At 51.8% G+C, this 23,660-nt stretch overlaps 4 protein-coding genes across 5 annotated transcripts in view; 2 read left to right on the forward strand and 2 right to left on the reverse strand.

The window, feature by feature from the left end:
* Nucleotides 1–29: 29 nt before the first annotated feature.
* TMEM223 (transmembrane protein 223) lies at nucleotides 30–1,666 on the forward strand. Its single transcript, XM_050757033.1, has 2 exons — nucleotides 30–449; nucleotides 1,204–1,666. Exons 1-2 carry the CDS (start codon nucleotides 134–136, stop codon nucleotides 1,494–1,496), a joined length of 609 nt encoding a protein of 202 aa, XP_050612990.1. The 5' UTR covers nucleotides 30–133; the 3' UTR covers nucleotides 1,497–1,666.
* Nucleotides 1,667–1,681: 15 nt separating this feature from the next.
* Nucleotides 1,682–23,660, reverse strand: part of TMEM179B (transmembrane protein 179B) — an 84,096-nt gene continuing 62,117 nt past the window's right edge. Inside the window, exons 2-6 of the mRNA XM_050757027.1 lie at nucleotides 4,302–4,432; nucleotides 2,904–3,091; nucleotides 2,688–2,822; nucleotides 2,438–2,516; nucleotides 1,682–2,231 (exon numbers count right to left, since the gene is read on the reverse strand). Of these exons, the coding sequence (XP_050612984.1) occupies nucleotides 2,070–2,231; nucleotides 2,438–2,516; nucleotides 2,688–2,822; nucleotides 2,904–3,091; nucleotides 4,302–4,397 (660 nt within the window). The 5' untranslated portion in view covers nucleotides 4,398–4,432 and the 3' untranslated portion in view covers nucleotides 1,682–2,069. The remainder of the gene's footprint in view (nucleotides 2,232–2,437; nucleotides 2,517–2,687; nucleotides 2,823–2,903; nucleotides 3,092–4,301; nucleotides 4,433–23,660) is intronic.
* The window catches only part of TAF6L (TATA-box binding protein associated factor 6 like), a 177,370-nt gene continuing 158,197 nt past the window's right edge, over nucleotides 4,488–23,660 (reverse strand). The window contains exons 2-12 of one of the 2 annotated variants that reach the window (XM_050756911.1): nucleotides 22,432–22,525; nucleotides 19,316–19,475; nucleotides 18,436–18,522; nucleotides 16,512–16,662; nucleotides 16,306–16,356; nucleotides 15,674–15,768; nucleotides 12,987–13,061; nucleotides 12,622–12,842; nucleotides 12,125–12,257; nucleotides 5,441–5,569; nucleotides 4,488–5,312 (exon numbers count right to left, since the gene is read on the reverse strand). In XM_050756911.1, coding sequence (XP_050612868.1) covers nucleotides 4,533–5,312; nucleotides 5,441–5,569; nucleotides 12,125–12,257; nucleotides 12,622–12,842; nucleotides 12,987–13,061; nucleotides 15,674–15,768; nucleotides 16,306–16,356; nucleotides 16,512–16,662; nucleotides 18,436–18,522; nucleotides 19,316–19,462 — 1,869 coding nt within the window. In that variant the 5' untranslated portion in view covers nucleotides 19,463–19,475; nucleotides 22,432–22,525 and the 3' untranslated portion in view covers nucleotides 4,488–4,532. Of the gene's footprint in view, nucleotides 5,313–5,440; nucleotides 5,570–12,124; nucleotides 12,258–12,621; nucleotides 12,843–12,986; nucleotides 13,062–15,673; nucleotides 15,769–16,305; nucleotides 16,357–16,511; nucleotides 16,663–18,435; nucleotides 18,523–19,315; nucleotides 19,476–22,156; nucleotides 22,404–22,431; nucleotides 22,526–23,660 lie in introns of those variants that run through there. The other variant, XM_050756912.1, reaches the window with a different exon arrangement.
* Nucleotides 8,099–9,947, forward strand: LOC126935539 (translation machinery-associated protein 7-like). Its single transcript, XM_050757074.1, has one exon. It carries the CDS (start codon nucleotides 9,609–9,611, stop codon nucleotides 9,798–9,800), a length of 192 nt encoding a protein of 63 aa, XP_050613031.1. The 5' UTR covers nucleotides 8,099–9,608; the 3' UTR covers nucleotides 9,801–9,947.

Genomic DNA, 23,660 nt, shown 5'->3' on the forward strand with positions numbered 1-23,660 from the left:
TGCGTTCTGGATTGGTTGTCTCCTCCCAGCCCTGAGCGGGAGGGCGGGCCCTCTAGCGGGGAGGGGAGGGGGGCCCAGGGAGGGCGGGAGGCGGCTCCGCGACAGGAAGTCCCACCCCGGAAGTCGGCTGGCCATGGCGGCGCCTTGGAGGCGGTGGCCCACGGGGCTGCTAGCTGTGCTGCGACCCCTGCCCACGCGCCGGCCCCTGCAAGGCGCGACGCTGCAACGGGATGTGTTGCTCTTTGAGCATGATCGGGGCCGCTTCTTCACCATCCTCGGGCTGTTCTGCGCGGGCCAGGGCGTCTTCTGGGCCTCCCTGGCTGTGGTAGCCGTGTCCCGGCACCCGGTCCGGGTGAAGCCTCTGGATGCGGAGGTCCCAAACCGTGGCCCCTTCGACCTGCGCTCCGCGCTCTGGCGCTATGGTCTGGCCGTCGGCTGCGGCGCCATCGGTAAGACGTGGGCTGGCTTCCCACTATGGCAACGTGGGGTGGCGGGACACGACCTTCCCTATACAGGCAGGGAGAGTTGGGGGTTCCCTATACAAGAGTGGTGGGCGGGCTTAACCCTACAGAAATTCGAAACACTGGCCGGGCGTGGTAGCTCATATGCTGGGAGGCCGGAGGCGGGCGGATCACTAGGTCAGGACCTCGAGACCATCCTGGCTAACACCATGAAACCCCGTCTCTACTAAAAATACAAAAATTTAGCTGAGTGTGGTAGCAAGCGCCTGTAGTCCCAGCTACGCGGGAGGCTGAGGCAGGAGAATCAATTGAACCCGGGAGGCGGAGGTTGCAATGAGCCGAGATCACGCCACTGCACTCCGGCTCAGTCGCACTGCGGTCTCAGGAAAAAAAAAAAAAAAAGCGAAACACTTGTGTCCCTGAGCGCTGTGCCCTGTCATAGTCTAGGCCGAGGTCTGCCTTTCACTCTGCGACCTTGAGCAAGGTCCTTAAAGCTCTTCGTCCTCCCATTAAAATGGAAACAGATGTCTACTAAGGTTGTTGGGAGGAGTAACAGGATTGTGGTGTATAAGAGGAGCTCAGTACTGCACTCCAGCCTGAGTGACAGAGCGAAACTCAGTCTCAAAAAAGCTCAGTAAATATTACTTTCATCCCCAAGATTTCTTATTCAGAGGGCACTGGAAAGGTCGGTACTTAGACGTACAGTGAAAACCCCTCACCCCGATGTCTGCCCTTCCTGCAGGAGCCCTCGTACTCGGTGCTGGTCTTCTCTTCTCTCTCCGGTCTGTGCGCTCAGTGGTGCTTCGAGCTGGAGGGCAGCAGGTGACCCTCACCACTCATGCCCCTTTTGGCTTGTGGGCCCATTTCACAGTTCCTTTGAAGCAGGTATCTTGCATGGCCCACCGAGATGAAGTCCCTGCCATGCTACCTCTGAAAGTCAAAGGCCGACGCTTCTATTTCCTCTTGGACAAAGCTGGACACTTCCCTAACACAAAACTCTTTGACAATACTGTGGGTGCCTACCGGAGCTTGTGAAGAAACAACCTCAAGTCACTCACCTCTCCAACAGGGGGATAAAAGCTGAACCTTGGGGAGCCAGGTGTGTTGGTTCACACCTGTTGTAATCCCAGCACTTTGGGAGGGTAAGGCAGGAGGACTGCTGGAGCCCAGGAGTTTGAGACCAGCCTGGGCAACATAGCGAGACCTTGTCTGTATTTACAAAAAAAAAAAAAAAAAAAAGCCAATCTTAGAATGGAGTAACAACCAGGTCACACAAGGAGGTTAAGATTCATTAACAACAAATAAAGGAGCAGTCATCCCTAGGGCAGCTGCCTAACAGTACCTCTAAGTTTCAATCCATGTCTGCTTAGCCTTCACTCCTTCCTCCTATCTAGTTGTACTTTAACATCAAAAACTCACAAGATGAAGACAATAATATAATATTTTGGTACAAAAACAGCTGTAGGAAGAGGAGGGGGGCCTGTCATTACGTTTCCCCCCTGAAAGGAAAACTAAGACTCCCAACATAAACAGGGCCTCGTGGGGGCAAGAGGATTGCAGGCACTTGGGCATGGAGTCTTTGGCTGCAGGAAGCACTCTGGTTATTCTTCAGGAATGGGAAAGGCGTGGCCCAAAGAGAGCATCTGTCTCAGAGCTCCACTCAGGGTCACCCCTCTCCAGAGGCCGGTGTGGGGTGGCTTCAGACTTCCACTGCACGACCTGGAGCACCAAGACCACACACCACAATACCAAATTCACCCAAGAAGAGGTCTGTGGGAGACAGGGACAGGAGTGTCAGGAATGGGACCATTTCAAATCCAGTCCTTCCCACCCACACACCACTCTTAACTGCTGAATTTCAGGCTGACAACCCCCTCAGCTCCTCTCACTGGTGAGCCAAGCTCATGATACACTGGTGAGCACCCACACAGCTACAGATACTTATGTGAATCTTTCCTTCTATCCTTGGGTCTCACTTCGGCATTGTGTAGGTTGGAGTAAAACTGCAGAGCAGTTCCAGGGGGTCTCCATGGAATTTTCTGGGCTTCAGAACAGCTGTGAGGTCAAAGAGACAGTTGTGAGAAAGGGTGATAGTTTATATCCGAGGCACACCTGTGCCCAGTGCCCTGTGAGTTGAGAGCAACTGATGGGGATTAAAAGGAAATTACAGGACCCTGGTGCAGAGGGAAGGTAGCCCCAGCCAGGCTTCCCTCCCTCTCCCATTACCTAATTGTAGTGTTCAGGGAGATGATGGAGTTGCAGAGAGACCTGGTGCCAAATCGAAGGATACAGGCAGACACCAAGACCAGGAAGATGGCTATAGCTGAGATGGCCAGTGCAATGCGCAGCCCTATAGAACCTCTGAGAGGGAGAGAACAAGCCTTGTGGTGGAGGCGAGGCTCATCCTACCTCAGACCCTGGCCCTCAGGGTTGGGCAGTCACCTGTGGCAGTCCTCAATGCAGCTGCTGTAGATCCAGAAGAGCAGAAGCAGGAGGCAGTAGAGGGCCAAGAGGCCAGAGGCCCCAGCTACAAAGTAGCAGAGGGATGGTGCGGAGGGATGGGATAAGGCCAGGAAGGAGCCATTCAGGGTGGCGACACCATACAGGGGACATCTACCACTGAAGGAGCCCTGTGGAGAGAAGCTGCTGAGTCCTAGATTTCAGGTTAATGCCTCTGGATGCAGTGTCTTGGTAGGTGTTAGTGATAACCTAGGCCACGACCATTCCAGGAAGTTATTTGTGCACTGTCAGTTCCTATTTCTGGGACAGAGATATTGATGGAGAGGGCCTGTTGGGGAATCAAACAGTGGCCAGAAGGATCAGAAAATAGCCAATGACTATAGAATACAATGAGCTTCAGAGAAGCCTCATTAATTCTGGTCTTTGTGCAGAAACCTTAGAGTAAACCCAGGCCTTGTATATCCTTCAACAAATAACTACCTCTGAGGGTTTTTTTGTTTTGTTTTTTGAGATGGAGCTTCGCTCTTGTCACCCAGGCTGGAGTGCTATGGCACGATCTCGGCTCACTGCAACCTCTGCCTCCCAGGTTCAAGCGATTCTCCTGCCTCAGCCTCCCAAGTAGCTGGGATTACAGGCATGAGCCATCACACCCGGCTAATTTTTGTATTTTTAGTAAGGGCGGAGTTTTGCCATGTTGGCCAGGCTGGTCTCTAACTCCTGACCTCAAGTCATCTGCCTGCCTCGGCCCCCCAAAGTGCTGGGATTACAGGCGTGAGTCACCGCGCCCTGCGGATCTCTGAGGTTTTCTCATGGTGTAAAATAGGCACACTAGTGCCTACTTTATAGGCATTAAATGAACCCATGTTTACTAACCAGATTACCTGGCTGGGGTAAACGATGTAAATTATTGGCTTCTACCTTTACGTCAGCGTTTTCTACATCTCTTATTTTGTCATTTAATACACTGTGCTGCAATCATGTGGCATCTTGATCATCTCCACTACACTATGCTTTATTTCTAGACAAAGCTCAGCACAAAAGGCTTCTGATTTAACGGATGGACGCAGGTTCCGCATCGACTTCTGTTTCAGAACCACAGTAAGGTCAGCAGGAGCCACGAAACCCGACTCCATCTAGTGCTTTAAGACGGTACTGACCCGTCCCTTTGGCGAGAGTACAACTTCGAAGTATGACCTGGCCCAGAGTAGCCACAAAGCGCGATTAGCCTCGCTGCATTTCAGGTACAGGCCGGTGCCAGCCGTGCCTTACCAGGTCCACCGGCTCCGAGCAGCAGCGAGCTCGGTCGGAAAACGACAGTGCCCTCGCCACGTCAGGACCGGCCAGCTCCCCAGCCTACCTGACCCCGCCCCGCAGCCGCACCTGGGTCCGAGTCAGCGCCGCGGCCGCCACGGCCCCGCACAGGAAGGCGGCAGCAAACAGCGCAAGCTCGACGCGCTGCAGCCAGGGCAGCGCCATGGCGCCCTGACCACCAGGAAGCGCCGCCACAGCCTCAACCCGGCCAAACCCCACCTTATCCGGCGCGACCCACGAAAATGGAGACGTCACTTCCGGGGGCGGAATTTATTTACAAAGATGGAAGCGCTCACCTACTCAGAGCGGCAAGTACAGCGAGTAGTCCGAGAGCGCCCACCGGCGGGCGGGGCGGCCAGTGCGGCCGATCATGGGCAGCTTCTGCACGTAGCGGGAGGCCGGGCTAGGCCCGTAGGGCGCGGGGAATGCAGTCTGGAAAAGGCGCCCGCGGCAGCGCCTCCCAGCCTGCCGCCCGGCGATGATGAAACGAAAGTGCGGGGCGCCGCGCGGGGCGAAACGGCTCTTCTGGAAGACGTCGCGGGTGCCGGTCCCGGGGCCCTGCTGCCGGGGTGCCCCGCGCGCCCGATGCACGCGCGGCAGGGGCCTGCTCTCAGAGGCCGCTGGCCCAGAGGCCGACGTGGGGCCGCCTCCGCCGCTGCCCCGGGGGCTCTCGTCGCCCTGCGGGCTGACCATGGCGCTTGCCGTCAGCTGCGGCATCTTCCGCACCGAGTCAGGGGCTGTCGCCGGCTCCTTCTTGTCCCCGGGCGGCCGCGGAGCGGTGGGTGCAGGTTGGCCGGTGCCGAAGCGTGTGGCCAAGCTGTCACCGAAGAAGGCGTAGAGCTCCCGGTAGATGTCCGCCAGGGTCACCGAAAGAGAAGGGTCCTCCTGCCCCGCTCCCCCTGGCGGCAGCGGGAGACCGGACCCAAAGCTGGGCTCTGCACCGCCCCCGGAGGACGACTCTTGCAAGAGAAGGCTATCCCATGGCAGGTCGTCCAGGCGCCGGCACCCCCTGCCACCTGGGCCACCCCTGTTGGGCTCTGCTGCCTGGGCCTTCATCTTCAGCAGTCGCTCTACGGCCACCTGTAAAAGCCAAGGACTAAGATAGGCAAAAAATTCGAGGAACCTGGGCCCATCAAATATTCCAAAGTAAGCCTGCTTGGCTGCTAAGCTCATGCAGGGGAGGGAGGCTGGAAGGGGATGGTACTCACCAGAATGGCTCCATAGACTTTGTGCCCATCTGCTTTGACCTGTGCATTAGATACTGAATAATCATCCAGCACAGCCTGCAAGTTTGTCCAGTACGTGGACAGGTGTGGGTACAGGACTCGTTCTACTGCCTGGAAGAGAAGGAATGCAGTTAGCGTCTCTTTGACACTTACTCCCTCTCTAGGACCCTTTCCCATGAAACACCTACCTTTATTTCTGATCCTAGACAGAGCTCAATCCTCCTAAATTCCCTGACTGGCATATTCAGCCATACATTTATTTGGAACCTACTGTATACCTAAGCTAGGCATTGGGAATAAAGGTACAAAGGTAGATAATAAAGTGTCACAAAAGAAGTAGACAATAAAAAGTGTACCCAGTATCACTACCCTGTGTGCCAAGGGCTAAAACAATGCTCATTGCTAACAACTCCAAAATTTAGTTTGCATACTGCTACCCCATACAATCAGGCAAGTACTGGCTTCACTGAGATGTAAACTTAGACTCAGTTCAAACAATCTGCGTAAAAACCACCAACCAGAGACTTGGACTCTGATTATACAATTTAAAATCCTGTGATTGGCCAGGCGCAGTGGCTCACGCCTGTAATCCCAGCACTTTGGGAGGCCGAGGCTGAGACCTCCTGAGGTCAGGAGTTCAAGACCAGCATGACCAACAAGGTGAAACCCCGTCTCTACCAAAAATACAAAAATTAGCTGGGCGTGGTGGCAGGTGCCTGTAGTCCTATCTACTAGGAAGGCTGAGACAGGAAAATTGCTTGAACACAGGAGGTGGAAATTGCAGTGAGCCAAGACCGCGCCACTGCACTCCAGCCTGGACGATGGAGCAAGACTTCATCTCAAAAACAAAATCCTGTGATTAATTTGGGTGAAAGCAAAACTTCAAATAAATGACGTTTGTGATGGGCTTTGATGGATGAGGCAGAGTTCTATGGTCATTCATCCACAGCACGAACATTTGAAAGTGTTGACAAAATTCTCAAATTCCTAAAAAATATAACTTACTGCTGACTTGAGAATATGAAAGCTTCAATAATTCTGTAACTATGGAAGACACTGAAAACAGTAGTTAAGAATTAACTATAAAGAGGCTGGGCATGGTAGCTCACTCCCAGCACTTCAGAAGGCGAGGTGGGTGGCTCACGAGGTCAGGAGTTCAAGACCAGCCTGGCCAAGATGATGAAACCCTCTCTACTAAAAATACAAAAATTAGATGGGCGCAGTGGCAGGTGCCTGTAATCCCAAAGATGTTCATCATCATGTGTATATAACATTAGTAATCCTAACAATAAGAAAAATAAAGGCATGCTGGGTGCGGTGGCTTACACCTGTAATCCCAGCACTTTGGGAGGCCGAGGCAGGCGGATCGCCTGAGTTCAGGAGTTCAAGACCAGCCTGACCAACATGGAGAAACCCGTCTCTACTAAAAACACAAAATTAGCCGGGAGTGGTGGCACACGCCTGTAATCCCAGTTACTTGGGAGGCTAAGGCAGGAGAATCGCTTGAACCTGGGAAGCGGAGGTTGCAGTGAGCCGAGATCGTGTCACTGCACTCCAGCCAGGGCGACAGAGCAAGACTCCGTCTCAAAAAACAAAAAAAAAGCCTGGCACGGTGGCTCATGCCTGTAATCGCAGCACTTTGGGAGGCCAAGGCTGGCGGATCACGAGGTCAGGAGATCGAGACCATCCTGGCTAACACGGTGAAACCCCATCTCTACTAAAAAATACAAAAAATTAGCCAAGCGTGGTAGCAGGCGCCTGTAGTCCCAGCTACTCGGGAGGCTGAGGGAGGAGAATGGCATGAACCCGGGAGGTGGAGCTTGCAGTGAGCCGAGATCGCACCACTGCACTCCAGCCTGGGCAACAGAGCAAGACTCCATCTCAAAAAAAAAAAAAGGAAATAAAGCTGTCATTATTTATACATGATATGATATGATCATCTATATTAAAACCTCCAAAGAATCTATAATTAGCAATGATAGTTTAAGAAAGCAGCTGGACAGTACTTGCCTGCTGATTGTATAGGGTGGCAGTTTGCAAACTGTAAATTTATGTTGCTAACAATAAGCATTACATATGCCCTCTTGGCCCTTCACCCATATGACAGTGATAGCGGGGTCACTATTATCTGTCTTTATACCCTGTATGTATCCCCACTGCTTAGCAAAGTAACTGGATAGTTTAGGAAGATAGGAATGTAAAAGTGAATTACATTTCTATACACGAGCAAGAAACTAACACCATAAAGACCCCATTACAACAGCATCGAAGGACAGCAAGAATCTAGGAATAGTTTGTGGGGTTTTTTTGTTGCTTGTTTGGGTTTTTTTTTTTTTTTTTTTTTTTTTTTTTGAGACGGAGTCTCGCTCTGTCACCCAGGCTGGAGTGCGGTGGCCGGATCTCAGCTCACTGCAAGCTCCGCCTCCCGGGTTCACGCCATTCTCCTGCCTCAGCCTCCTGAGTAGCTGGGACTATAGGCGCCCGCCACCTCGCCCGGCTAGTTTTTTGTATTTTTTTAGTAGAGACGGGGTTTCACCATGTTAGCCAGGATGGTCTCGATCTCCTGACCTCGTGATCCGCCCGTCTCGGCCTCCCAAAGTGCTGGGATTACAGGCGTGAGCCACCGCGCCCGGCGTTTGGGTTTTTTTTGAGACAGTCTCACTCCGTCACCCAGGCTGGATAGAGAGCAGCAATCTGGCTCACTTCAGCCTTGACCTCCCAGGATCAAACAATCCTCCCACCACAGCCTCCCAAGTAGCTGGGACGAAAGATGCATGCCAATCACGCTAGGTTTTTTCTGTTTTTTGGGGTTTTTTTAAGATGCAGTTTCACTCTTGTTGCCCAGGCTGCAGTGCAATGGCGTGATCTCGGCTCACCGCAACTACCTCCCAGGTTCAAGCAATTCTCTTGCCTCAGCTTCCCAAGTAACTGGGATTACAGGCACGCGCCACCACCCCCGGTTAATTTTTGTGTTTTGTTTTTTTTTTTTCTTTTTTTGAGACGGAGTCTCGCTCTGCCGCCCAGGCTGAATTTTTGTGTTTTTAGTATAGACGGGGTTTCTCCATGTTGGTCAGGCTGGTCTCGAACTCCCGACCTCAGGTGATCTGCCCTCCTTGGCCTCCCAAAGTGCTGGGAATGCAGGTGCAAGACCATGCCCGGACACACTTGGCTTTTTTCTTTTTCTTTTTTTTTTTGAGACGGAGTCTGGCTCTGTTGCCCAGGCTGGAGTATAGTGGCACGATCTTGGCTCACAGCAACCTCCGCTTCCCGGGCTCAAGCCATTCTCCCTGCCTCAGCCTCCTGAGTAGCTGGGATTACAGGTGCCTGCCAACACGCCCAGCTAATTTTTTGTATTTTTGTAGAGATGGGATTACACCATGTAGGCCAGGCTGGTCTTGAACTCCTCACCTGAGGTGATCCCCCTGTCTCGGCCTCTCAAAGTGCTGGGATTACAGGCGTGAGCCACCACGCCCGGCTCACTTGGCTAATTTTTAAAATTTTTTGTAGAGATGGGATCTCACTATGTTGCCCAAGGTAGTCTTGAACACTTAGGCTCAAGTGATCCTCCCACCTCAGCCTCCCAAAGCACTACGATTACAGACATGAGCCACTGCACTAGGCAGAATTTTTTTTCCTCTTTATTTCTTTTTCTTTTTGAGATGGTATCTCACTCCGTTGCCCAGGGTTGAGTGCAATGGCACGATGTCGGTTCACTGAAACCTCCACCTCCTGGGTTCAAGCGATTCTCATGCCTCAGCCTCCAGAATAGCTGGGATTATAGGCATGTGCCATCATGCCCAGCTAATTTTTGTATTTTAGAAGAGACGGGTTTTTACCATGTTGGCCAGGCTGGTCTTGAACTCCTGACTTCAGATGATCCACCCACCTCAGTCTCCCAAAGTCCTGGGATTACAGGCATGAAACACCACACCCCCAGCCCTCCTCTTTCTTTCTTTCTTTTTCCTTTGTATCTTGTTTCTATTTTTTGTCTTTTTCTTACTCTTTGTTTTTCTATAGTTTAGTTGATCCATAAAGAAACGACGTTTTAAAGTATGTGTAGGTTCCACTCAGGGAAATGATGAAAGCATCCCCAACGCCTGTGAAGACCTAAACAAAAATGGAGATATAGGGGGAAGGGGCGGCAGGCGCCATGTCCGGCCGGGAAGCTGGCAAGAAGCAGCCACTGAAACAGCCAAAGAAGCAGGCCAAGGAGATGGACGAGGAAGATAAGGCTTTCAAGCAGAAACAAAAAGAGGAGCAGAAGCTCGAGGAGCTAAAAGTGAAGGCCGCAGGGAAGGGGCCCTTGGCCACAGGTAGAATTAAGAAATCTGGCAAAAAGTAAGCTGTTCCTTGTGCCTGAGGAGATGGTGACCCTTTATTTCATCTATATTTAAACATCTGTATTCCCTGCCATGACATCCTTTGACACCTATAGCTGGAATTAAGGGTTGTCTTGGAGCTGTTATACATTTAAGAATAAACTTTTGTTTAAAAAAAAAAAAAAATGGAGATATAGGCCAGGCGCGGTGACTCATGCCTGTAATCCCAGCACTTTGGGAGGCTGAGATGGGTGGATTCCCTGAGGTTGGGAGTTCGAGACCAGCTTGATGGGAGAAACCCCGTCTCTACTAAAAATACAAAATTAGCCGGGCATGGTGGCACATGCCTGTAATCCCAGCTACTTGGGAGGCTGAGGCAGGAGAATCGCTTGAACCTGGTCAGGGTGGAGGTTGTGGTGAGCCAAGATCACGCCATTGCACTCTAGTCTGAGCAACAAGAGTGAAACTCCATCTCAAAAAAAAAAAAAAAAAAAAAAAAAAATGGAGATATGATACCTTCGTGGACAGGATGACTTACTATCATGATATCACTCCCCTTCAAAATTAATCTAATACATTTGATGTAATTCCAATAAAAATCTCAAAAGTGGCCGGACGTGGTGGCTCACGCCTGTAATTCCAGCACTTTGGGAGGCCAAGGCAGGTGGATCACGAGTTCAGGAGATCGAGACCATCCTGGCTAACACGGTGAAACCCCGTCTCTACTAAAAAATACAAAAAACTAGCCGGGCGAGGTGGCGGGCGCCTGTAGTCCCAGCTACTCGGGAGGCTGAGGCAGGAGAATGGTGTGAACCCGGGAGGCAGAGCTTGCAGTGAGCTGAGATCCGGCCACTGCACTGTAGCCTGGGCGACAGAGCGAGACTCCATCTCAAAAAAAAAATAAAAAAAATAAAAAATAAAAAATAAAAATATAAAAAATTAGCCAGGTGTGGTGGCGGGTGCCTGTAGTCCCAGCTACTTGGGAGGCTGAGGCAGAAGAATTGAACCCAGGAAGCACAGCTTGCAGTGAGCCGAGATTGCGCCACTGCACTCTATTCTGGGTGACAGAGCAAGACTCTGTCTCAAAAAAAAAAAAAAAAAAAAAAAAAAAAAACAGGTGTTGCCACTGTGATAGTATTAAAAGGTAGGATCTTTTATTTTTTTGAGATGGAGTTTCGCTCTTCTCGCCCAGGCTGGAGTGCAGAGGCACAACCTTGGCTCACTGCAGCCTCTGCCTCCTAGGTTCAAGCAATTCTCTCGCCTCAACCTTCCGAGTAGCTGGGATTACAGGCATGTGCCACCATACCCACCTAACTTGTATTTTTTTTTTTTTTTTTGATACAGAGTCTCGCTCTGTTGCCCAGGCTGGAGTGCAGTGGTGCAATCTCAGCTCACTGCAAGCTCCACCTCCTGGGTTCACGCCATTCTCCTGCCTCAGCCTCCCGAGTAGCTGGGACTACAGGCGCCCACTACCACGCCCGGCTAATTTTTTTGTATTTTTAGTAGTGAGGGGGTTTCACCGTGTTAGCCAGCATGGTCTCGATCTCCTGACCTCGTGATGTGCCTGCCTCAGCCTCCCAAAGTGCTGGGATTACAGGTATGAGCCACTGTGCCCGGCGCCAACACCTAATTTTTAAAGCACATAATCATTTGATAATTTCTATAGATGCTAAAAAGTCATGACAAAATTCAGTATCTATTCATGTGTAAAATGCTCAGTACAACAGGAATTGAAGGTATTTCTTTGTTTTTTTTTTTTTTTTTTTTTTTTTTTTTTTTTTTTTTTTTTTTTTTTTGAGACAGAGTCTTGCTCTGTCGCCCAGGCTGGGGTGCAGTGGCCGGATCTCAGCTCACTGCAAGCTCCACCTCCCGGGTTTAGACCATTCTCCTGCCTCAGCCTCCCGAGTAGCTGGGACTACAGGTGCCCGCCACCTCGCCCGGCTAGTTTTTTGTATTTTTTAGTAGAGACGGGGTTTCACCGTGTTAGCCAGGATGGTCTCGATCTCCTGACCTCGTGATCCGCCCGTCTCGGCCTCCCAAAGTGCTGGGATTACAGGCGTGAGCCACCGCGCCCGGCCTTGAAGGTATTTCTTAATGTGGTAATATAGAATGGGCAGGAATTTATAAAATGGGGGGACATCAGTATCTGTCATACAGGACTTTCGAAAGGATAAGACATTTACATACAGAAAGTCAAGCTATCACTGAGGCTGGCCTAAGGCCAGAACTCAATACATGGCAGTGGCAGGCACACACCCTTTTGGAGAGAAAGACACACAAGTACTATTTTTCTAACACAAATGGGAGTTCTTACGGCTCTGTCTGTGAGAAAGGCCGGGATGCTCACCTTCCAGCCAAGAGCATGCAGCCCCACCACGGCTCCATAGTGACAGCAGAGCGGCCGCACAGGATCTGCCAGGATCTTCTGCAGGGACAGCAGGATATGCTGATAGAGGCCACTTACAAGGTCCCCATGAGTCCTGTGGGAGCACCATTCAGTGAGTGAGGGGAATGAGGCACAGTGCCACCCAACAGGGCACAAGACAACACCAAGAGAACAGCATCTGTACGGCACATTCGGGCGTGCTGGGGTTAAGTGAAGAAGGCTGCCAGGGGTGACTGGCCTAGAACCTGAGGGCTGAAGAACCAATACCTTGGCGTATTTGTAATCCATTTTCAGAATCCCAGTGTGTCACAGCACACCAGCTAGGATGCTCCGAGGGAAAAGGTTTCCCATCTTCTCATAGACCCTCAAAGCCAGAGACTTTGCCCCATTTCCTTACCCCAACCCAATTGGCTCTGCAGCAATCCCACCCTTTGCTCAGGTCTATGCCCAGTGGCTACCAAAAGATGTGGCTGAGCAGGAGGGCAGCGCCATCCCGCAGAGTCCAGTGGTCATTCAGGGGGTTGATGGAGGCAGCCAGTGGCTCCAGGACACAGTAGAGGACACTGCCCACCAGACAGCGGACATAGGGCCCCAAGCACAGGTGTGGATTCCGAAACAGGCTCCGTGCCACCTGCAGCAGCCGGTGCAGTTGCTCCAGGTCATGACTTACAGATTTCACCTGTTGGGAGAAGAGGGTAGCTTAGGGGAACATGAGGGGACAGGCAGGAGCCCACCATTCTGACAGCACTTGCCATGAGCCCTACACCTGCTGGGTCATCTCTTCCTTACAAAACACTCTCCCTGTCCCAGCCTGGTCACTTACCCCACTAACCACATAAACAAAGTAAGGCAGGAGCGCCCCGATCTTGGAGTTCGTCTGCAAGTCCTGGAGTGCAACCTAAAAGGAAGGGCCCAGACTGCATTGGATCCACCAGAAAACTGTAAAACATGAATATGGTATTCTTCTGGAAGGCAGTGTATCACCTTATTCATGTTTTACAATTTTAAATGTTCATATTCTTTGATTTAGCAATTCTATTTCTATAAATGTAACCTACAGAAACTCATTCACATATACCTACATATGGCACGGAATACAACCTGAATGTCCAACATATTTTTAACTGAGAAAGGCAATCTATAAAACCAGATGTTTAATATAATACCACTTAGGTTTTTATGAGAGTAATCATAGTTGATACAGAGGAAAAAAAGTAGGTGGAGGAACAGACATTTCAGTTTCTTTTTCTCTTTTCCTTTTTTTCTTTGAGACGGAGTCTCTGTCGCCCAGGCTGGAGTGCAGTGACTCAGTCTCGGCTCACTGCCACCTCTGCCTCCTGGGTTCAAGCGATTCTCCTGCCTCAGCCTCCCAAGTAGCTGGGATTACAGGCGCTTGCCACCACGCCCAGCTAACTTTTGTAATTTTTAGTACAGACAGGGTTTCGCCATGTTGACCAGGCTGGTCTCAAATTCCTGGCCTCAAGCAATCCGCCCGCCTCAGCCTCCCAAAGTGCTGGGATTACAGGCGTTAGCCACTGTGCCTGGCACTCTCTTTTTTTTTTTTTTTTTTTTGAGATGGAGTCTCACTCTATTGCCCAGGCTGGAGTGCAGTGGCACGATCTCGGCTCATTGCAACCTCCGCCTCTTGGGTTCAAGCGATTCTCCTGCGTCAGCCTCGCAAGTAGCTGGGATTACAGATGCACGCCACCAAGCCTGGCTAATTTTATGGTATTTTTAGTAGAAACGGGGTATCACCTTGTTGGCCAGGCTGGTCTCGAACTCCTGGCCTCACATGATCGGCCCACCTAGACCTCCCAAAATGCTGGGATTACAGGCATGAGTCACCATACCTGGCCACTTTCTTTTTCTTTCTATGTTTTCATATCATATGTACGTCTACAGTAAACATATACTTGTATTTTTTTTTTTTTCTTTGAGACAGAGTTTCATTCTACCAGCCAGGCTGGAGTGCAGCGGTGCGATCTTTCTTTTGAGACGAAGTTTTGCTCTTGTTGCCCAGGCTGGAGTGCAATGGCGTGATATCGGCTCACAGCAACCTCTGCCTCCGGGTTCAAGCAATTTTCCTGCGTCAGCCTCCTGACTAGCTGGGATTACAGGCGTCCACCACCACACCTGGCTAATATTTACATTTTTAGAATTTTCTTTTTTAAATTTTTGTAATTTTAGAACTCCAGACTTCAGGTGATCCACCCGAGTGGCGCGATCTTGACCCACTGCAACCTCTGCCTCCTGGGTTCCAGCAATTTTCCTGCCTCAGCCTCCCAAGTAGCTGGGATTACAGGCACCCACCACCATGCCTGGCTAATTTTGTATTATTAGTGAAGATGGGGTTTCACCACGTTGGCCAGTCTGGTCTCGAACCCCTGACCTCAAGTGATCCACCCACCTCTGCCTCCCAAAGTGCTGGGAGGCCAAGGAAGGATTGCTTGAGGGCAGGAGTTTCACCAGCCTGGGCAACACAGTGAGACCCTGTCGCTAACAAAAAAAAAAAAAATAGGCTCATGCCTGTAATCCCAGCACTTTGGGAGGCGGAGGCAGGTGGATCACCTGAGGTCAGGAGTTTGAGACCAGCCTGGCCAACACGATGAAACCCTGTCTGTACTAAAAATGCAAAAATTAGCCGGGCATGGTAGGATGCCCCTGTCATCCCAGTCACTTGGGAGGCTGAGGTGGGAGAATTGCTTGAACCCAAGAGGCAGAGGCTGCAGTGAGCCAAGATCACACCACTGCACTCTAGCCTAGGTGACAGAGCAAGACCCCATCTCAAATTTTTTAAAAAATTTTTAATTAAAATAATAAATAAAAATTTAAATATTCATAGAATTAGGCCAGGCACAGTGGTTCACACCTGTCATCCCAGCACTTTGGGAGGCCAAGGTGGGCGGATCACCTGAGGTCTGGAGTTCGAGACCAGTCTGACCAACATGCTGAAATCCCATCTCTATTAAAAATACAAGGCCGGGCGTGGTGGCTCACGCTTGTAATCCCAGCACTTTGGGAGGCCGAGGTGGGTGGATCACAAGGTCAGGAGATCAAGATCATCCTGGCTAACACGGTGAAACCCCGTCTCTACTAAAAAATACAAAAAATTAGCCGGGAGTGGTGGCGGGCGCCTGTAGTCCCAGCTTCTCGGGAGGCTAAGGCAGGAGAATGATGTGAACCCGGTAGACGGAGCTTGCAGTGAGCCGAGATCGCGCCACTGTACTCCAGCCTGGGTGACAGAGCGAGACTCCATCTCAAAAAAAATAACAAAAAACAAAATTAGCCAGATGTGCTGGCACATGCCTGTAATCCCAGCTAGTTAGGAGGCTGAGGCAGGAGAATCGCTTGAACCCGGGAGATGGAGGGTGTGGTGAGCTGAGATCGTGCCATGGGACTCCAGCCGGGGCAACAAGAGCGAAACTCCGTCTCAAAAAAAAAAAAAAAAAAAACAAGTTCATAGAATTTATAAGTTCAAATTTGCGCCCCAACTTGGACCCACTTGCTCACCTTCATCAGTTGCGGATCATCCCCTAGCACAGCACGAGTCACCTGGTGATAGTACTTGAGAAGGTCATCCGTCAGTGAAGACACAGCACTGGGCACTGCCAGAGGACAGGCAGGAAGCAGGGACAGATGGAGAGCTGGCCCTCTCCCGGCCTTTCCAGCCTCCTCCCGCTCAACCACCATCCCCACACACATCCACAAGAAGACTTTCAGTCAGGACAACCAGGGCAAGAGACTCCCACTGCTCTTAGGGTCTGCTCAGCCCTGACCATCTAGGCTCCGCACACCTCTGTGCTCTGTCCTGTCTTCCACCCACCCTCTGCCGGACAGACTCCTGAGAGCTTCAGGCTCTGTGAAGCTCTGCTCAGCATACCCTGGGGGTGAAACACCGCCCCAGCATGCTGCCCAGACTTCCATCTTAGCATCCAACATGTTGCATCATGACTGGTTACAGGTCTGGGCTCCCATCTCCAACTCTGAGCCCTCTATGCAGAGCCCAGTGCCCACTTAGACCACGGCACGAGGCAGGCATGGGCAAACACGTTAGATGCGGACTCGGGGGCACACAGGCACCACCCTCACAACCTAAGGGAGAAAATTCATCCCAAGGGCCTGTTTCCTACATCACCCCTTACCCGATCCTTGAGGTGCCAGGTTCCCTTTGCCATCCAGGTAGGAGACGTGAACTAGAAGCAGTGTAGAGAGATGTGTCAGCCTGGCGTTCTGCCCCTAGGAGTACTGCCTACCCCTCCAAGTTCTGCCTCTTCCACCAGCCAGCCCATCACCACTTCTCTTCACGGCCCAACTCCCATCCCCAACTCAGCAGGACCCCGGCAGCCACCTCTGACAGCTGTCTCGGCACAGCCTTTGGGGATGTTGGTAGCCAGGGCCAGCTCTACCAGGTTCACCTCTCGATCCTCAGGAAAGTAGAGTTCACCATCCCTGGCAGGGCGCATGGGCAGTGCCTCCTGGGATCCGTAACCACATACAGCCTGAGGAAAAAGGGAATTGGAGAGCAGCCTGAATCCAGGGACGGAGCAGGTGTCAGGATCCAGGATGAGGCTCCACTCACCAGGGCAGAGAGCGCATGTTTGAGGGAAGTCCAGACGTCCCAAGAAAAGTGGTGGAAGCCTGGGGCTCAGAGCCACCACTGGGGACTTGCCTGGAGCATCCTAGGCTCCTTGGGTCAAAGGAGAGAACATGGTTGCTCCTCCCATAACTGGAAGGGTCCTGAGCCCCACACCATGTACTGGTCCTCCTTATTCACACTCACTCACTTTGAAAACTCACTAATGTCTTCTAAACATGGCCTTCCTCTCTCATCTCACTGCTCCAGAAAAACCACACCATGGCCGGGCGCGGTGCTCATGCCTGTAATCCCAGCACTTTGGGAGGCTGAGGCGGGCAGATCACGAGGTCAGGAGATCGAGACCATCCTGGCTAACACGGTGAAATCCCGTCTCTACTAAAAATACAAAAAATTAGCCGGGCGTGGTGGCGGGCGCCTATAGTCCCAGCTACTCGGAGGCTGAGGCAGGAGAATGGCGTGAACCCGGGAGGTGGAGCTTGCAGAGAGCCAAGATCGCGCCACTGCACTCCAGCCTGGGCAACAAAGCGAGACTGTCTCAAAAAAAAAAAAAACCCACACCATGAGGACCTAACACTTAGCCTGAATGCCTTCTTTTCCTCTTGGCCTAGTTTAAGCCAAGCTCAAGTTCTTCACCACCCTTTAAGGCCCAGCTCTAGTCCCACCTCCTCCAAAAAGCTTTCTCTAACCTCTGGGCCCCCAGTGGCCTCCTCTCCTTCTTTTCTGAACACGTAGCCCAGGTGGGCTGGGCCTAGCACCTGGTCTGCTGTTGCTATCAGTGTCTTGCTTCTCTTATATGCGCGTTCGGTCTTTTTTTCTTTTTTTGTTTTGAGACAGAGTTTTGCTCTTTCACCCAGGCTGGAATGCAGTGGCATGATCTCGGCTCACTGCAACCTCCGCCTTCCGGTTTTAAGCGATTCTCCTGCCTCAGCCTCCCAAGTAGTTGGGATTACAGGCGCCCGCAACCACACCCAGCTAATTTTTGTGTTTTTTTGTTTTTCTGACACGGAGTCCTGCTCTGTCGCCCAGGCTGGAGTGCAGTGGCACAATCTCGGATCACTGCAACCTCTGCCTCCCAGGTTCAAGCGATTCTCCTACCTCAGCATCCTGAGTAGCTGGGGTTGGTTACAGGTGCCCACTGCCACGGCCAGCTAATTTTTGTATTTTTAGTAGAAATGGGGTTTCACCATGTTGGTCAGGTTGGTCTCAAACTCTTGACCTCGTGATGTGCCCGCCTCGGCCTCCCAAAGTGCTGGGATTTTAAGTATGAGCCCCTGAGCCCAGCCTTTTTTTTTTTTCTTTTTTAGAGACAAGGTCTTGCTCTGTTGCCCAGGCTGGAGTGCAATCTCAGCTCACCGCAACCTCTGCCTCCTGGGTTCAAGCAATTCTCATGCCTCAGTTTCCTGACTAACTGGGACTGCAGACATGCACCACCAGGCCCAGCCAATTTTTCTATTTTTAGTAAAGAAGGGGTTTCGCCAAGTTGGCCAGGCTGGTCTTGAAGTCCTGGCCTCAAGTGATCTGCCCACCTCAGCTTCCCAAAGTGCTGGGATTACAGGCATGAGCCACCACGCCTGGCAGCGTTTGGCCTTAATGTCTCGCCACACTGCCAGCCCTGAACTGGACATGGAAGTGGCCTCATGCCACCTGAGCCCTCTGTGGCCTGCACCCCACTCACCTCCACGCTGCTCCATCTGAGGGCCCTGTTGAAGTCCTCAACCGTCAGCTTCCGGCGTTTGGTGTGCTTCATGAACTGAGAACTATTCTGGAAGGGAGGGAACAGAAGCCAGAGTCAAAGGATGTGGAGCAGGGAGCGTGGGAAACCCCAAATGAAGTGGGCCAGACTGGAGAGAAGGCAAACAGGAGACCACGCTTAGCGATCAGAAGCACAGATTCCGGCCGGGCGTAGTGGCTCACGCCTGTAATCTCAGCACTTTGGGAGGCCGAGGCGGGCAGATAACGTGAGGTCAGGAGTTCGAGACCAGCCTGACCAACATAGTGAAACCCTGTCTCTACTAAAAGTACAAAAATTAGCCGGGTGTGGTGGCGGGCGCCTGTAATCCCAGCTACTTGGGAGGCTGAGGCAGGAGAATCGCTTGAACTCGTGAGGCGGAGGTTGCAGTGAGCCAAGATCGTGCCACTGCACTCCAGCCTGGGGCACAAGAGTGATACTTTGTCTCAAAAAAAAAAAAAAAAAAAAGCCTAGATTCCAAAAAAAAAAAAAAAGCCTAGATTCCGTCTCTGTTCTTGTACAAAAACACCCCCCAGGTGTCACATCTTCTGTCAACACCTCAGTTTCTCACATGTAGAATGTGAGTATGTACCCACTCTGCCTGCCCAGCGGGGCTGTTGTGAGGAGCACATGGGAAGACGCCTGGCAAGCGCTTTGTCTGCTGGAGGCCCAGACAGCTACAAGTAGAGCTCTGTAAAGGCGTGGACCGTCTCTGTTGTATGGAGCAGGCACCCAGTGTACACTTGAGTAAATCAATGAGGGTAGAGGTTGGTAAAAAGGCAGGAACAAGGACAGTTGGAGGTATCAGGGGGTGAGGGGAGTGTACCTGCGTGGCCTCTCTCAGACGATAGCACACGTCCTCTGCGAGCAGTGCCGCCACCTCATCGCTCAGCTCCAGGCCCGTGCTCTCCGCCATAAGCCGGACAGACTCCCGAGGGATCTCCACAAACCGCCGCTCCTCTCGCTCCGACATGGCCCCAGTGGAGCTGGGAGTGGAGAAGGAAGATTGGAAAAGCTGCCCCAGTCTCCTGGAGAGCCCAGGAGTGTGACCCAAGACCCTCCACACCAGCCTTGCTGCTCGTGCTCTGGAGTTTCTGAACCAGGAGCTCTGAGTACCCAGACGAGGAAACTGAGGCTCAGAGAAGGAAACAGACTGGCCAGTGGGACAAGAACAGTGAAGCTAGAGAAAGTCCAGGCGTTGGGGTTCACAGAACTAGGTCCCATTCCTGCCCTGTCACTTTCTATGTGAATTTGGCCAAGGCCTTCATCAGTCTGAGCCCTTGTGTCCTGAATTGTAAAACAGGCACAATAATGCCTGCCCTCTCCAGCTCACAGGGTTGCTATGAAAATGAGACGATCGATATGGTTTGGCTGTATCTCCACACCAATCTCACCTTGAATTGTAATCATCCCCACGTGTCAAGGGCAGGACCAGGTGGAGATCACTGAATCAAGGAGCCAGTTTCCCCCATGCTGTTCTCCTGACAGTGAGTTCTCAAAATATCTAATGGTTTCCCCCTTTTGCTCGATACTTCTCCTTGCCGCGGCCACGTGAAGAAAGCCATGTTTGCTTCCCCTTGCACCATGATTCTAAGTTTCCTGAGGCCTCCTAGCACTGAGTCAATTAAACCTCTTTCCTTTATACACTACCCAGTCTTTTTTTTTTTTTTTTTTTTGAGTCTCGCTGTGTCGCCCAGGCTGGAGTGCAGTGGCACCATCTCGGCTCACTGCAACCTCTGCCTCAAAGGTTCAAGCAATTCTCTGCCTCAGCCTCCCGAGTAGCTGGGATTACAGGTGCCCGCCACCACACCCGGCCAGCTAATTTTTGTTATTTATTATTATTATTATTTTTTGAGTTTCGTTCTTGTTGCCCCCAACTCTCCTGCCTCAGCCTCCCACGTAGCTGGGATTATAGGCACGTGCTACCAGGCCCAGCTAATTTTTGTATTTTTAGTAGAGACAGGGTTTCGCCATGTTGGCCAGGCTGGATAGTAGCTGGGCTTTCTGCCTATGTGTTTGGTCTTCCCCAGTTTGGCTGCAAGGCCTAAATGCAGGAACCTGTATTTTCACAGGATACGGCACAATAAGAACCCGACAAAAACAGTAGCTGATGACTCACTCCAACAACGCACACCACAATGAGAAGGTAGACTCACATGCGCCAAAGTGAGGCATCAACACCTCAGAGAGGAGGGCCCAGATCCACGATGACCCACCCAGGCACTGCCCCCACTACTCCTCTGGCAGGGATCAATGGGTCACCAGTGACGTCCAGGTCCCTACATCCAAGGGCAGCTATGTGGCTTTTGCGCAGCACTCTTCCCAATGGCTCCCCATTGTCTTTGAAATAAAGAACAAATTTGAACAACGGCTCTGGAAGCTCTGCATGTGCTGCCTACTTCTGCAACACCTCTTACCTCTTACTTTCTTGTGTTCTGCATTCCCACCTGCGGCCTCCTTTCATTTCCTCAAATACACCTATTTTCGGACCTTTGAACGCTGTTTTCTCCACTTGAAACTCTCTCCTCCCTGTCCTCCACCCCTAATCCCTTTGTCTAGTGAACTGCTACTCACTCCTTCAGATTTCAGTTCAAAGGTCACTTGCTCAGGCATGTCTTCCTAGATCCCCCAATGTCCTTGCACTCTGCCTTCAAACCAGTTATAAGAATTTGTAGCCGGGCCCGGTGGCTCACGCCTCTAATCCCAGCACTTTCGGAGGCCAAGGTGGGCCTGCGACACCACACCCGGCTAATTTTTGTATTTTTAGTAGAAACAGAGTTTCGTCATAGTAGCCAAGCTGGTCCGGAACTCCTGACTTCAGGTGATCCGCCCACCTCGGCCTCTAAAGTGCCGGGATTACAGGCGTGAGAAGACCGAGCCTGGCCCGACGAGCTTTTTTTTTTTTTTTTTGGAGACGGAGTCTCGCTCTGTCACCCAGGCTGGAGTACAGTGTGGCGTGATCTCGGCTCACTACAACCTCCACCTCCCTGGTTCAAGCAATTCTCCTGCCTCAGCCTCCCCAGTAACTGGGACTACAGGCGTACGCCGCCACCCCGGGCTAATTTTTTGTGTTTTAGTAGAGACAGGGTTTCACCATGTTGCCCAGGCTGGCCTTGAATTCCTGAGCTCAGGCAATCCGCCGGCCTCGGCCTCCCAAAGTGCTAGGATTACAGGCGTGAGCCACCGCGCCGGGCCACGAATAGCACTGTACTATGCCTGAGACATAGCTAAGTGCTTTATATGACTACTTCACTATATCCTCAATAATAAGATATTATTATGTATTTCGTCTATTTCACAGGCAAGGAAATCAAAACTCAGAGGTTAAATGTTCCATTACTTCTCCAAGATCACGAAGTAAGCACTGAGTAACTAGGGAGGGGGAGCAGGGACTCAACCCCCTTGCTCCTAATCATTACTCTATGCCGCTTCAGGAGCCGCCAGCTGTATGGGGAACAAGGCCTGAATCCCAGCCCAAAGACATGGGTTGGAGACCCACCCCTCGGTGACCTGAGACCCGCCAATAGATCACTGTGAAGCTGCAGTTTCCCTATCTGTAAAATGGGAGTATTTAGTCCACCCGCGCGAAAGGCGCGGAGGAAGTTTCCTATTATATGCCAGTACACGAAGTCTAGACTGTGACCAAAGTCTCCCGCTCTTCAGCCACCTCTCCTCCGCATCCTCAGCCACTAGTCAAGCTGGCGAAGAGGCGTGGGAACTGACCTCCGCGGGCCGGGCCTCGACGACGCGCACCCTCCCACCCGGCCTCGCCCAACCCAGATCTGGAGTGGGGGGTGCGGGGGGAGGAGGTCAGGGGTCACTGAACTTGGGTCACGTGGTAAGCCAAGGGGGCGGGCCCCCGCGGAGCGGGCTCCAAGGCCGGTGAGTAAGCGGTCGGCGGCGGGAATGGGGAGTCCTTGGACCAGAGCAGGGCCTGCTCACCTGAAGACCCCGGCGTGGCGAAGGCTGCTACGGAGACGACGGCGGCGGGGGCGGCGGCAGGGGCGCCCACTCACCAGCTCACTAATTCCCTCTCTGGGGGCCCCGGCCCCGCCCTCCACAAGTACAGCCAATCGGCGGGCGCCTTGGAAAGTTTCCGGCCCTCCAGGAGGTTTCCTGGCTCCTGATTGGCTAGTGTGAACAGCCTGTAGAGACCGGCGGTCACGAGACGCTGAAGAGTCGCGCTTCTTAAAGCAACCTCTCTTGCTACGTTTGCGAGTGTGTATTATGTTTTGACACACGTTTAATAAGCATATTTTATTTTTTTACTCCTCCCAGTAGTCACGAGGAAATAAACAATCACAAGGACAGCGTCTTCATTTTCTTTGTCTTGTTTGCTCTCGAGTTTCTGAGCACCTGCATTTTCGCGGCTGAAGCAAAGCTTTAGATTTTGATGTCTGGCTTAGTTTTCCTGCCCAGCCTACCTCCCCAGCATCACATACCACTTCCCCTTCCTGAAGGGATAGATGGGGCTCTCGGTAGGTGCTCTCTGCAAGCAGAGGGGACTTCTGTTAAAGTTTTTTTTTTTTTTTTTTTTTATCAGTGTTGACCAGGTTGGCCTCGAACGTGTAGCCTCGCCTCCCCGCGTGCCAGGGCAACCGGCCTGAGCCAGCGTGGCTCCCAGCAGAGGGGACTTGTGACCGAGCCGAACATCCCGTGCAAGCTCCGGACTCCAGGGTTCTGCTCTTTCTGCGCCTACTTCGCATTCTGCCCAAGCCTGTGAACCAAATACAAGCCCTGGCCTGCCTTGCCTTGCATGACCGTTGGACACGCACTCTGATAGCTCTTTCTCCAACTCCCACTGCGATAACAGCTACTTGGGCAGTTCTCAATAGATAAGCAGTGGGCTTAGTGAGTAAAGGATGGTATTTGGAGTCAGACTGAGCTGGGTTAAAATTCTGACACTGCCTTTGGGCAAATTACCTAATATGGGGTAATAATGCGCACTTCACACAGTTGTTGTAAATTAATGTCTGAGAGTCTTTGGCAGAGTTGGAGGTTAAACTTTCTTTCCTGGCCCGGCGCGGTGGCTCACGCCTGTAATCCCAACACTTTGAGAGTCCGAGGCGGGCGGATCACCTGAGGTCGGGAGATCGAGACCAGCCTGATCAACATGGAGAAAAACCATCTCTACTAAAAATACAAAATTAGCTGGATGTGGTGGCACACGC

Source organism: Macaca thibetana, chromosome 14, assembly GCF_024542745.1.
Source record: "Macaca thibetana thibetana isolate TM-01 chromosome 14, ASM2454274v1, whole genome shotgun sequence".
Taxonomy (NCBI): Eukaryota; Metazoa; Chordata; class Mammalia; order Primates; family Cercopithecidae; genus Macaca; species Macaca thibetana.

What these genes read in the sequence shown, in the direction of transcription:
- TMEM223 (XM_050757033.1), top strand. Translation starts at nt 134, where the DNA reads ATGGCGGCGCCTTGGAGGCGGTGGCCCACGGGGCTGCTAGCTGTGCTG. An exon ending in CGTCGGCTGCGGCGCCATCG is followed by an intron (nt 450 to 1,203) that starts GTAAGACGTGGG and finishes CCCTTCCTGCAG; the next exon opens with GAGCCCTCGTACTCGGTGCT.
- LOC126935539 (XM_050757074.1), top strand. Translation starts at nt 9,609, where the DNA reads ATGTCCGGCCGGGAAGCTGGCAAGAAGCAGCCACTGAAACAGCCAAAG.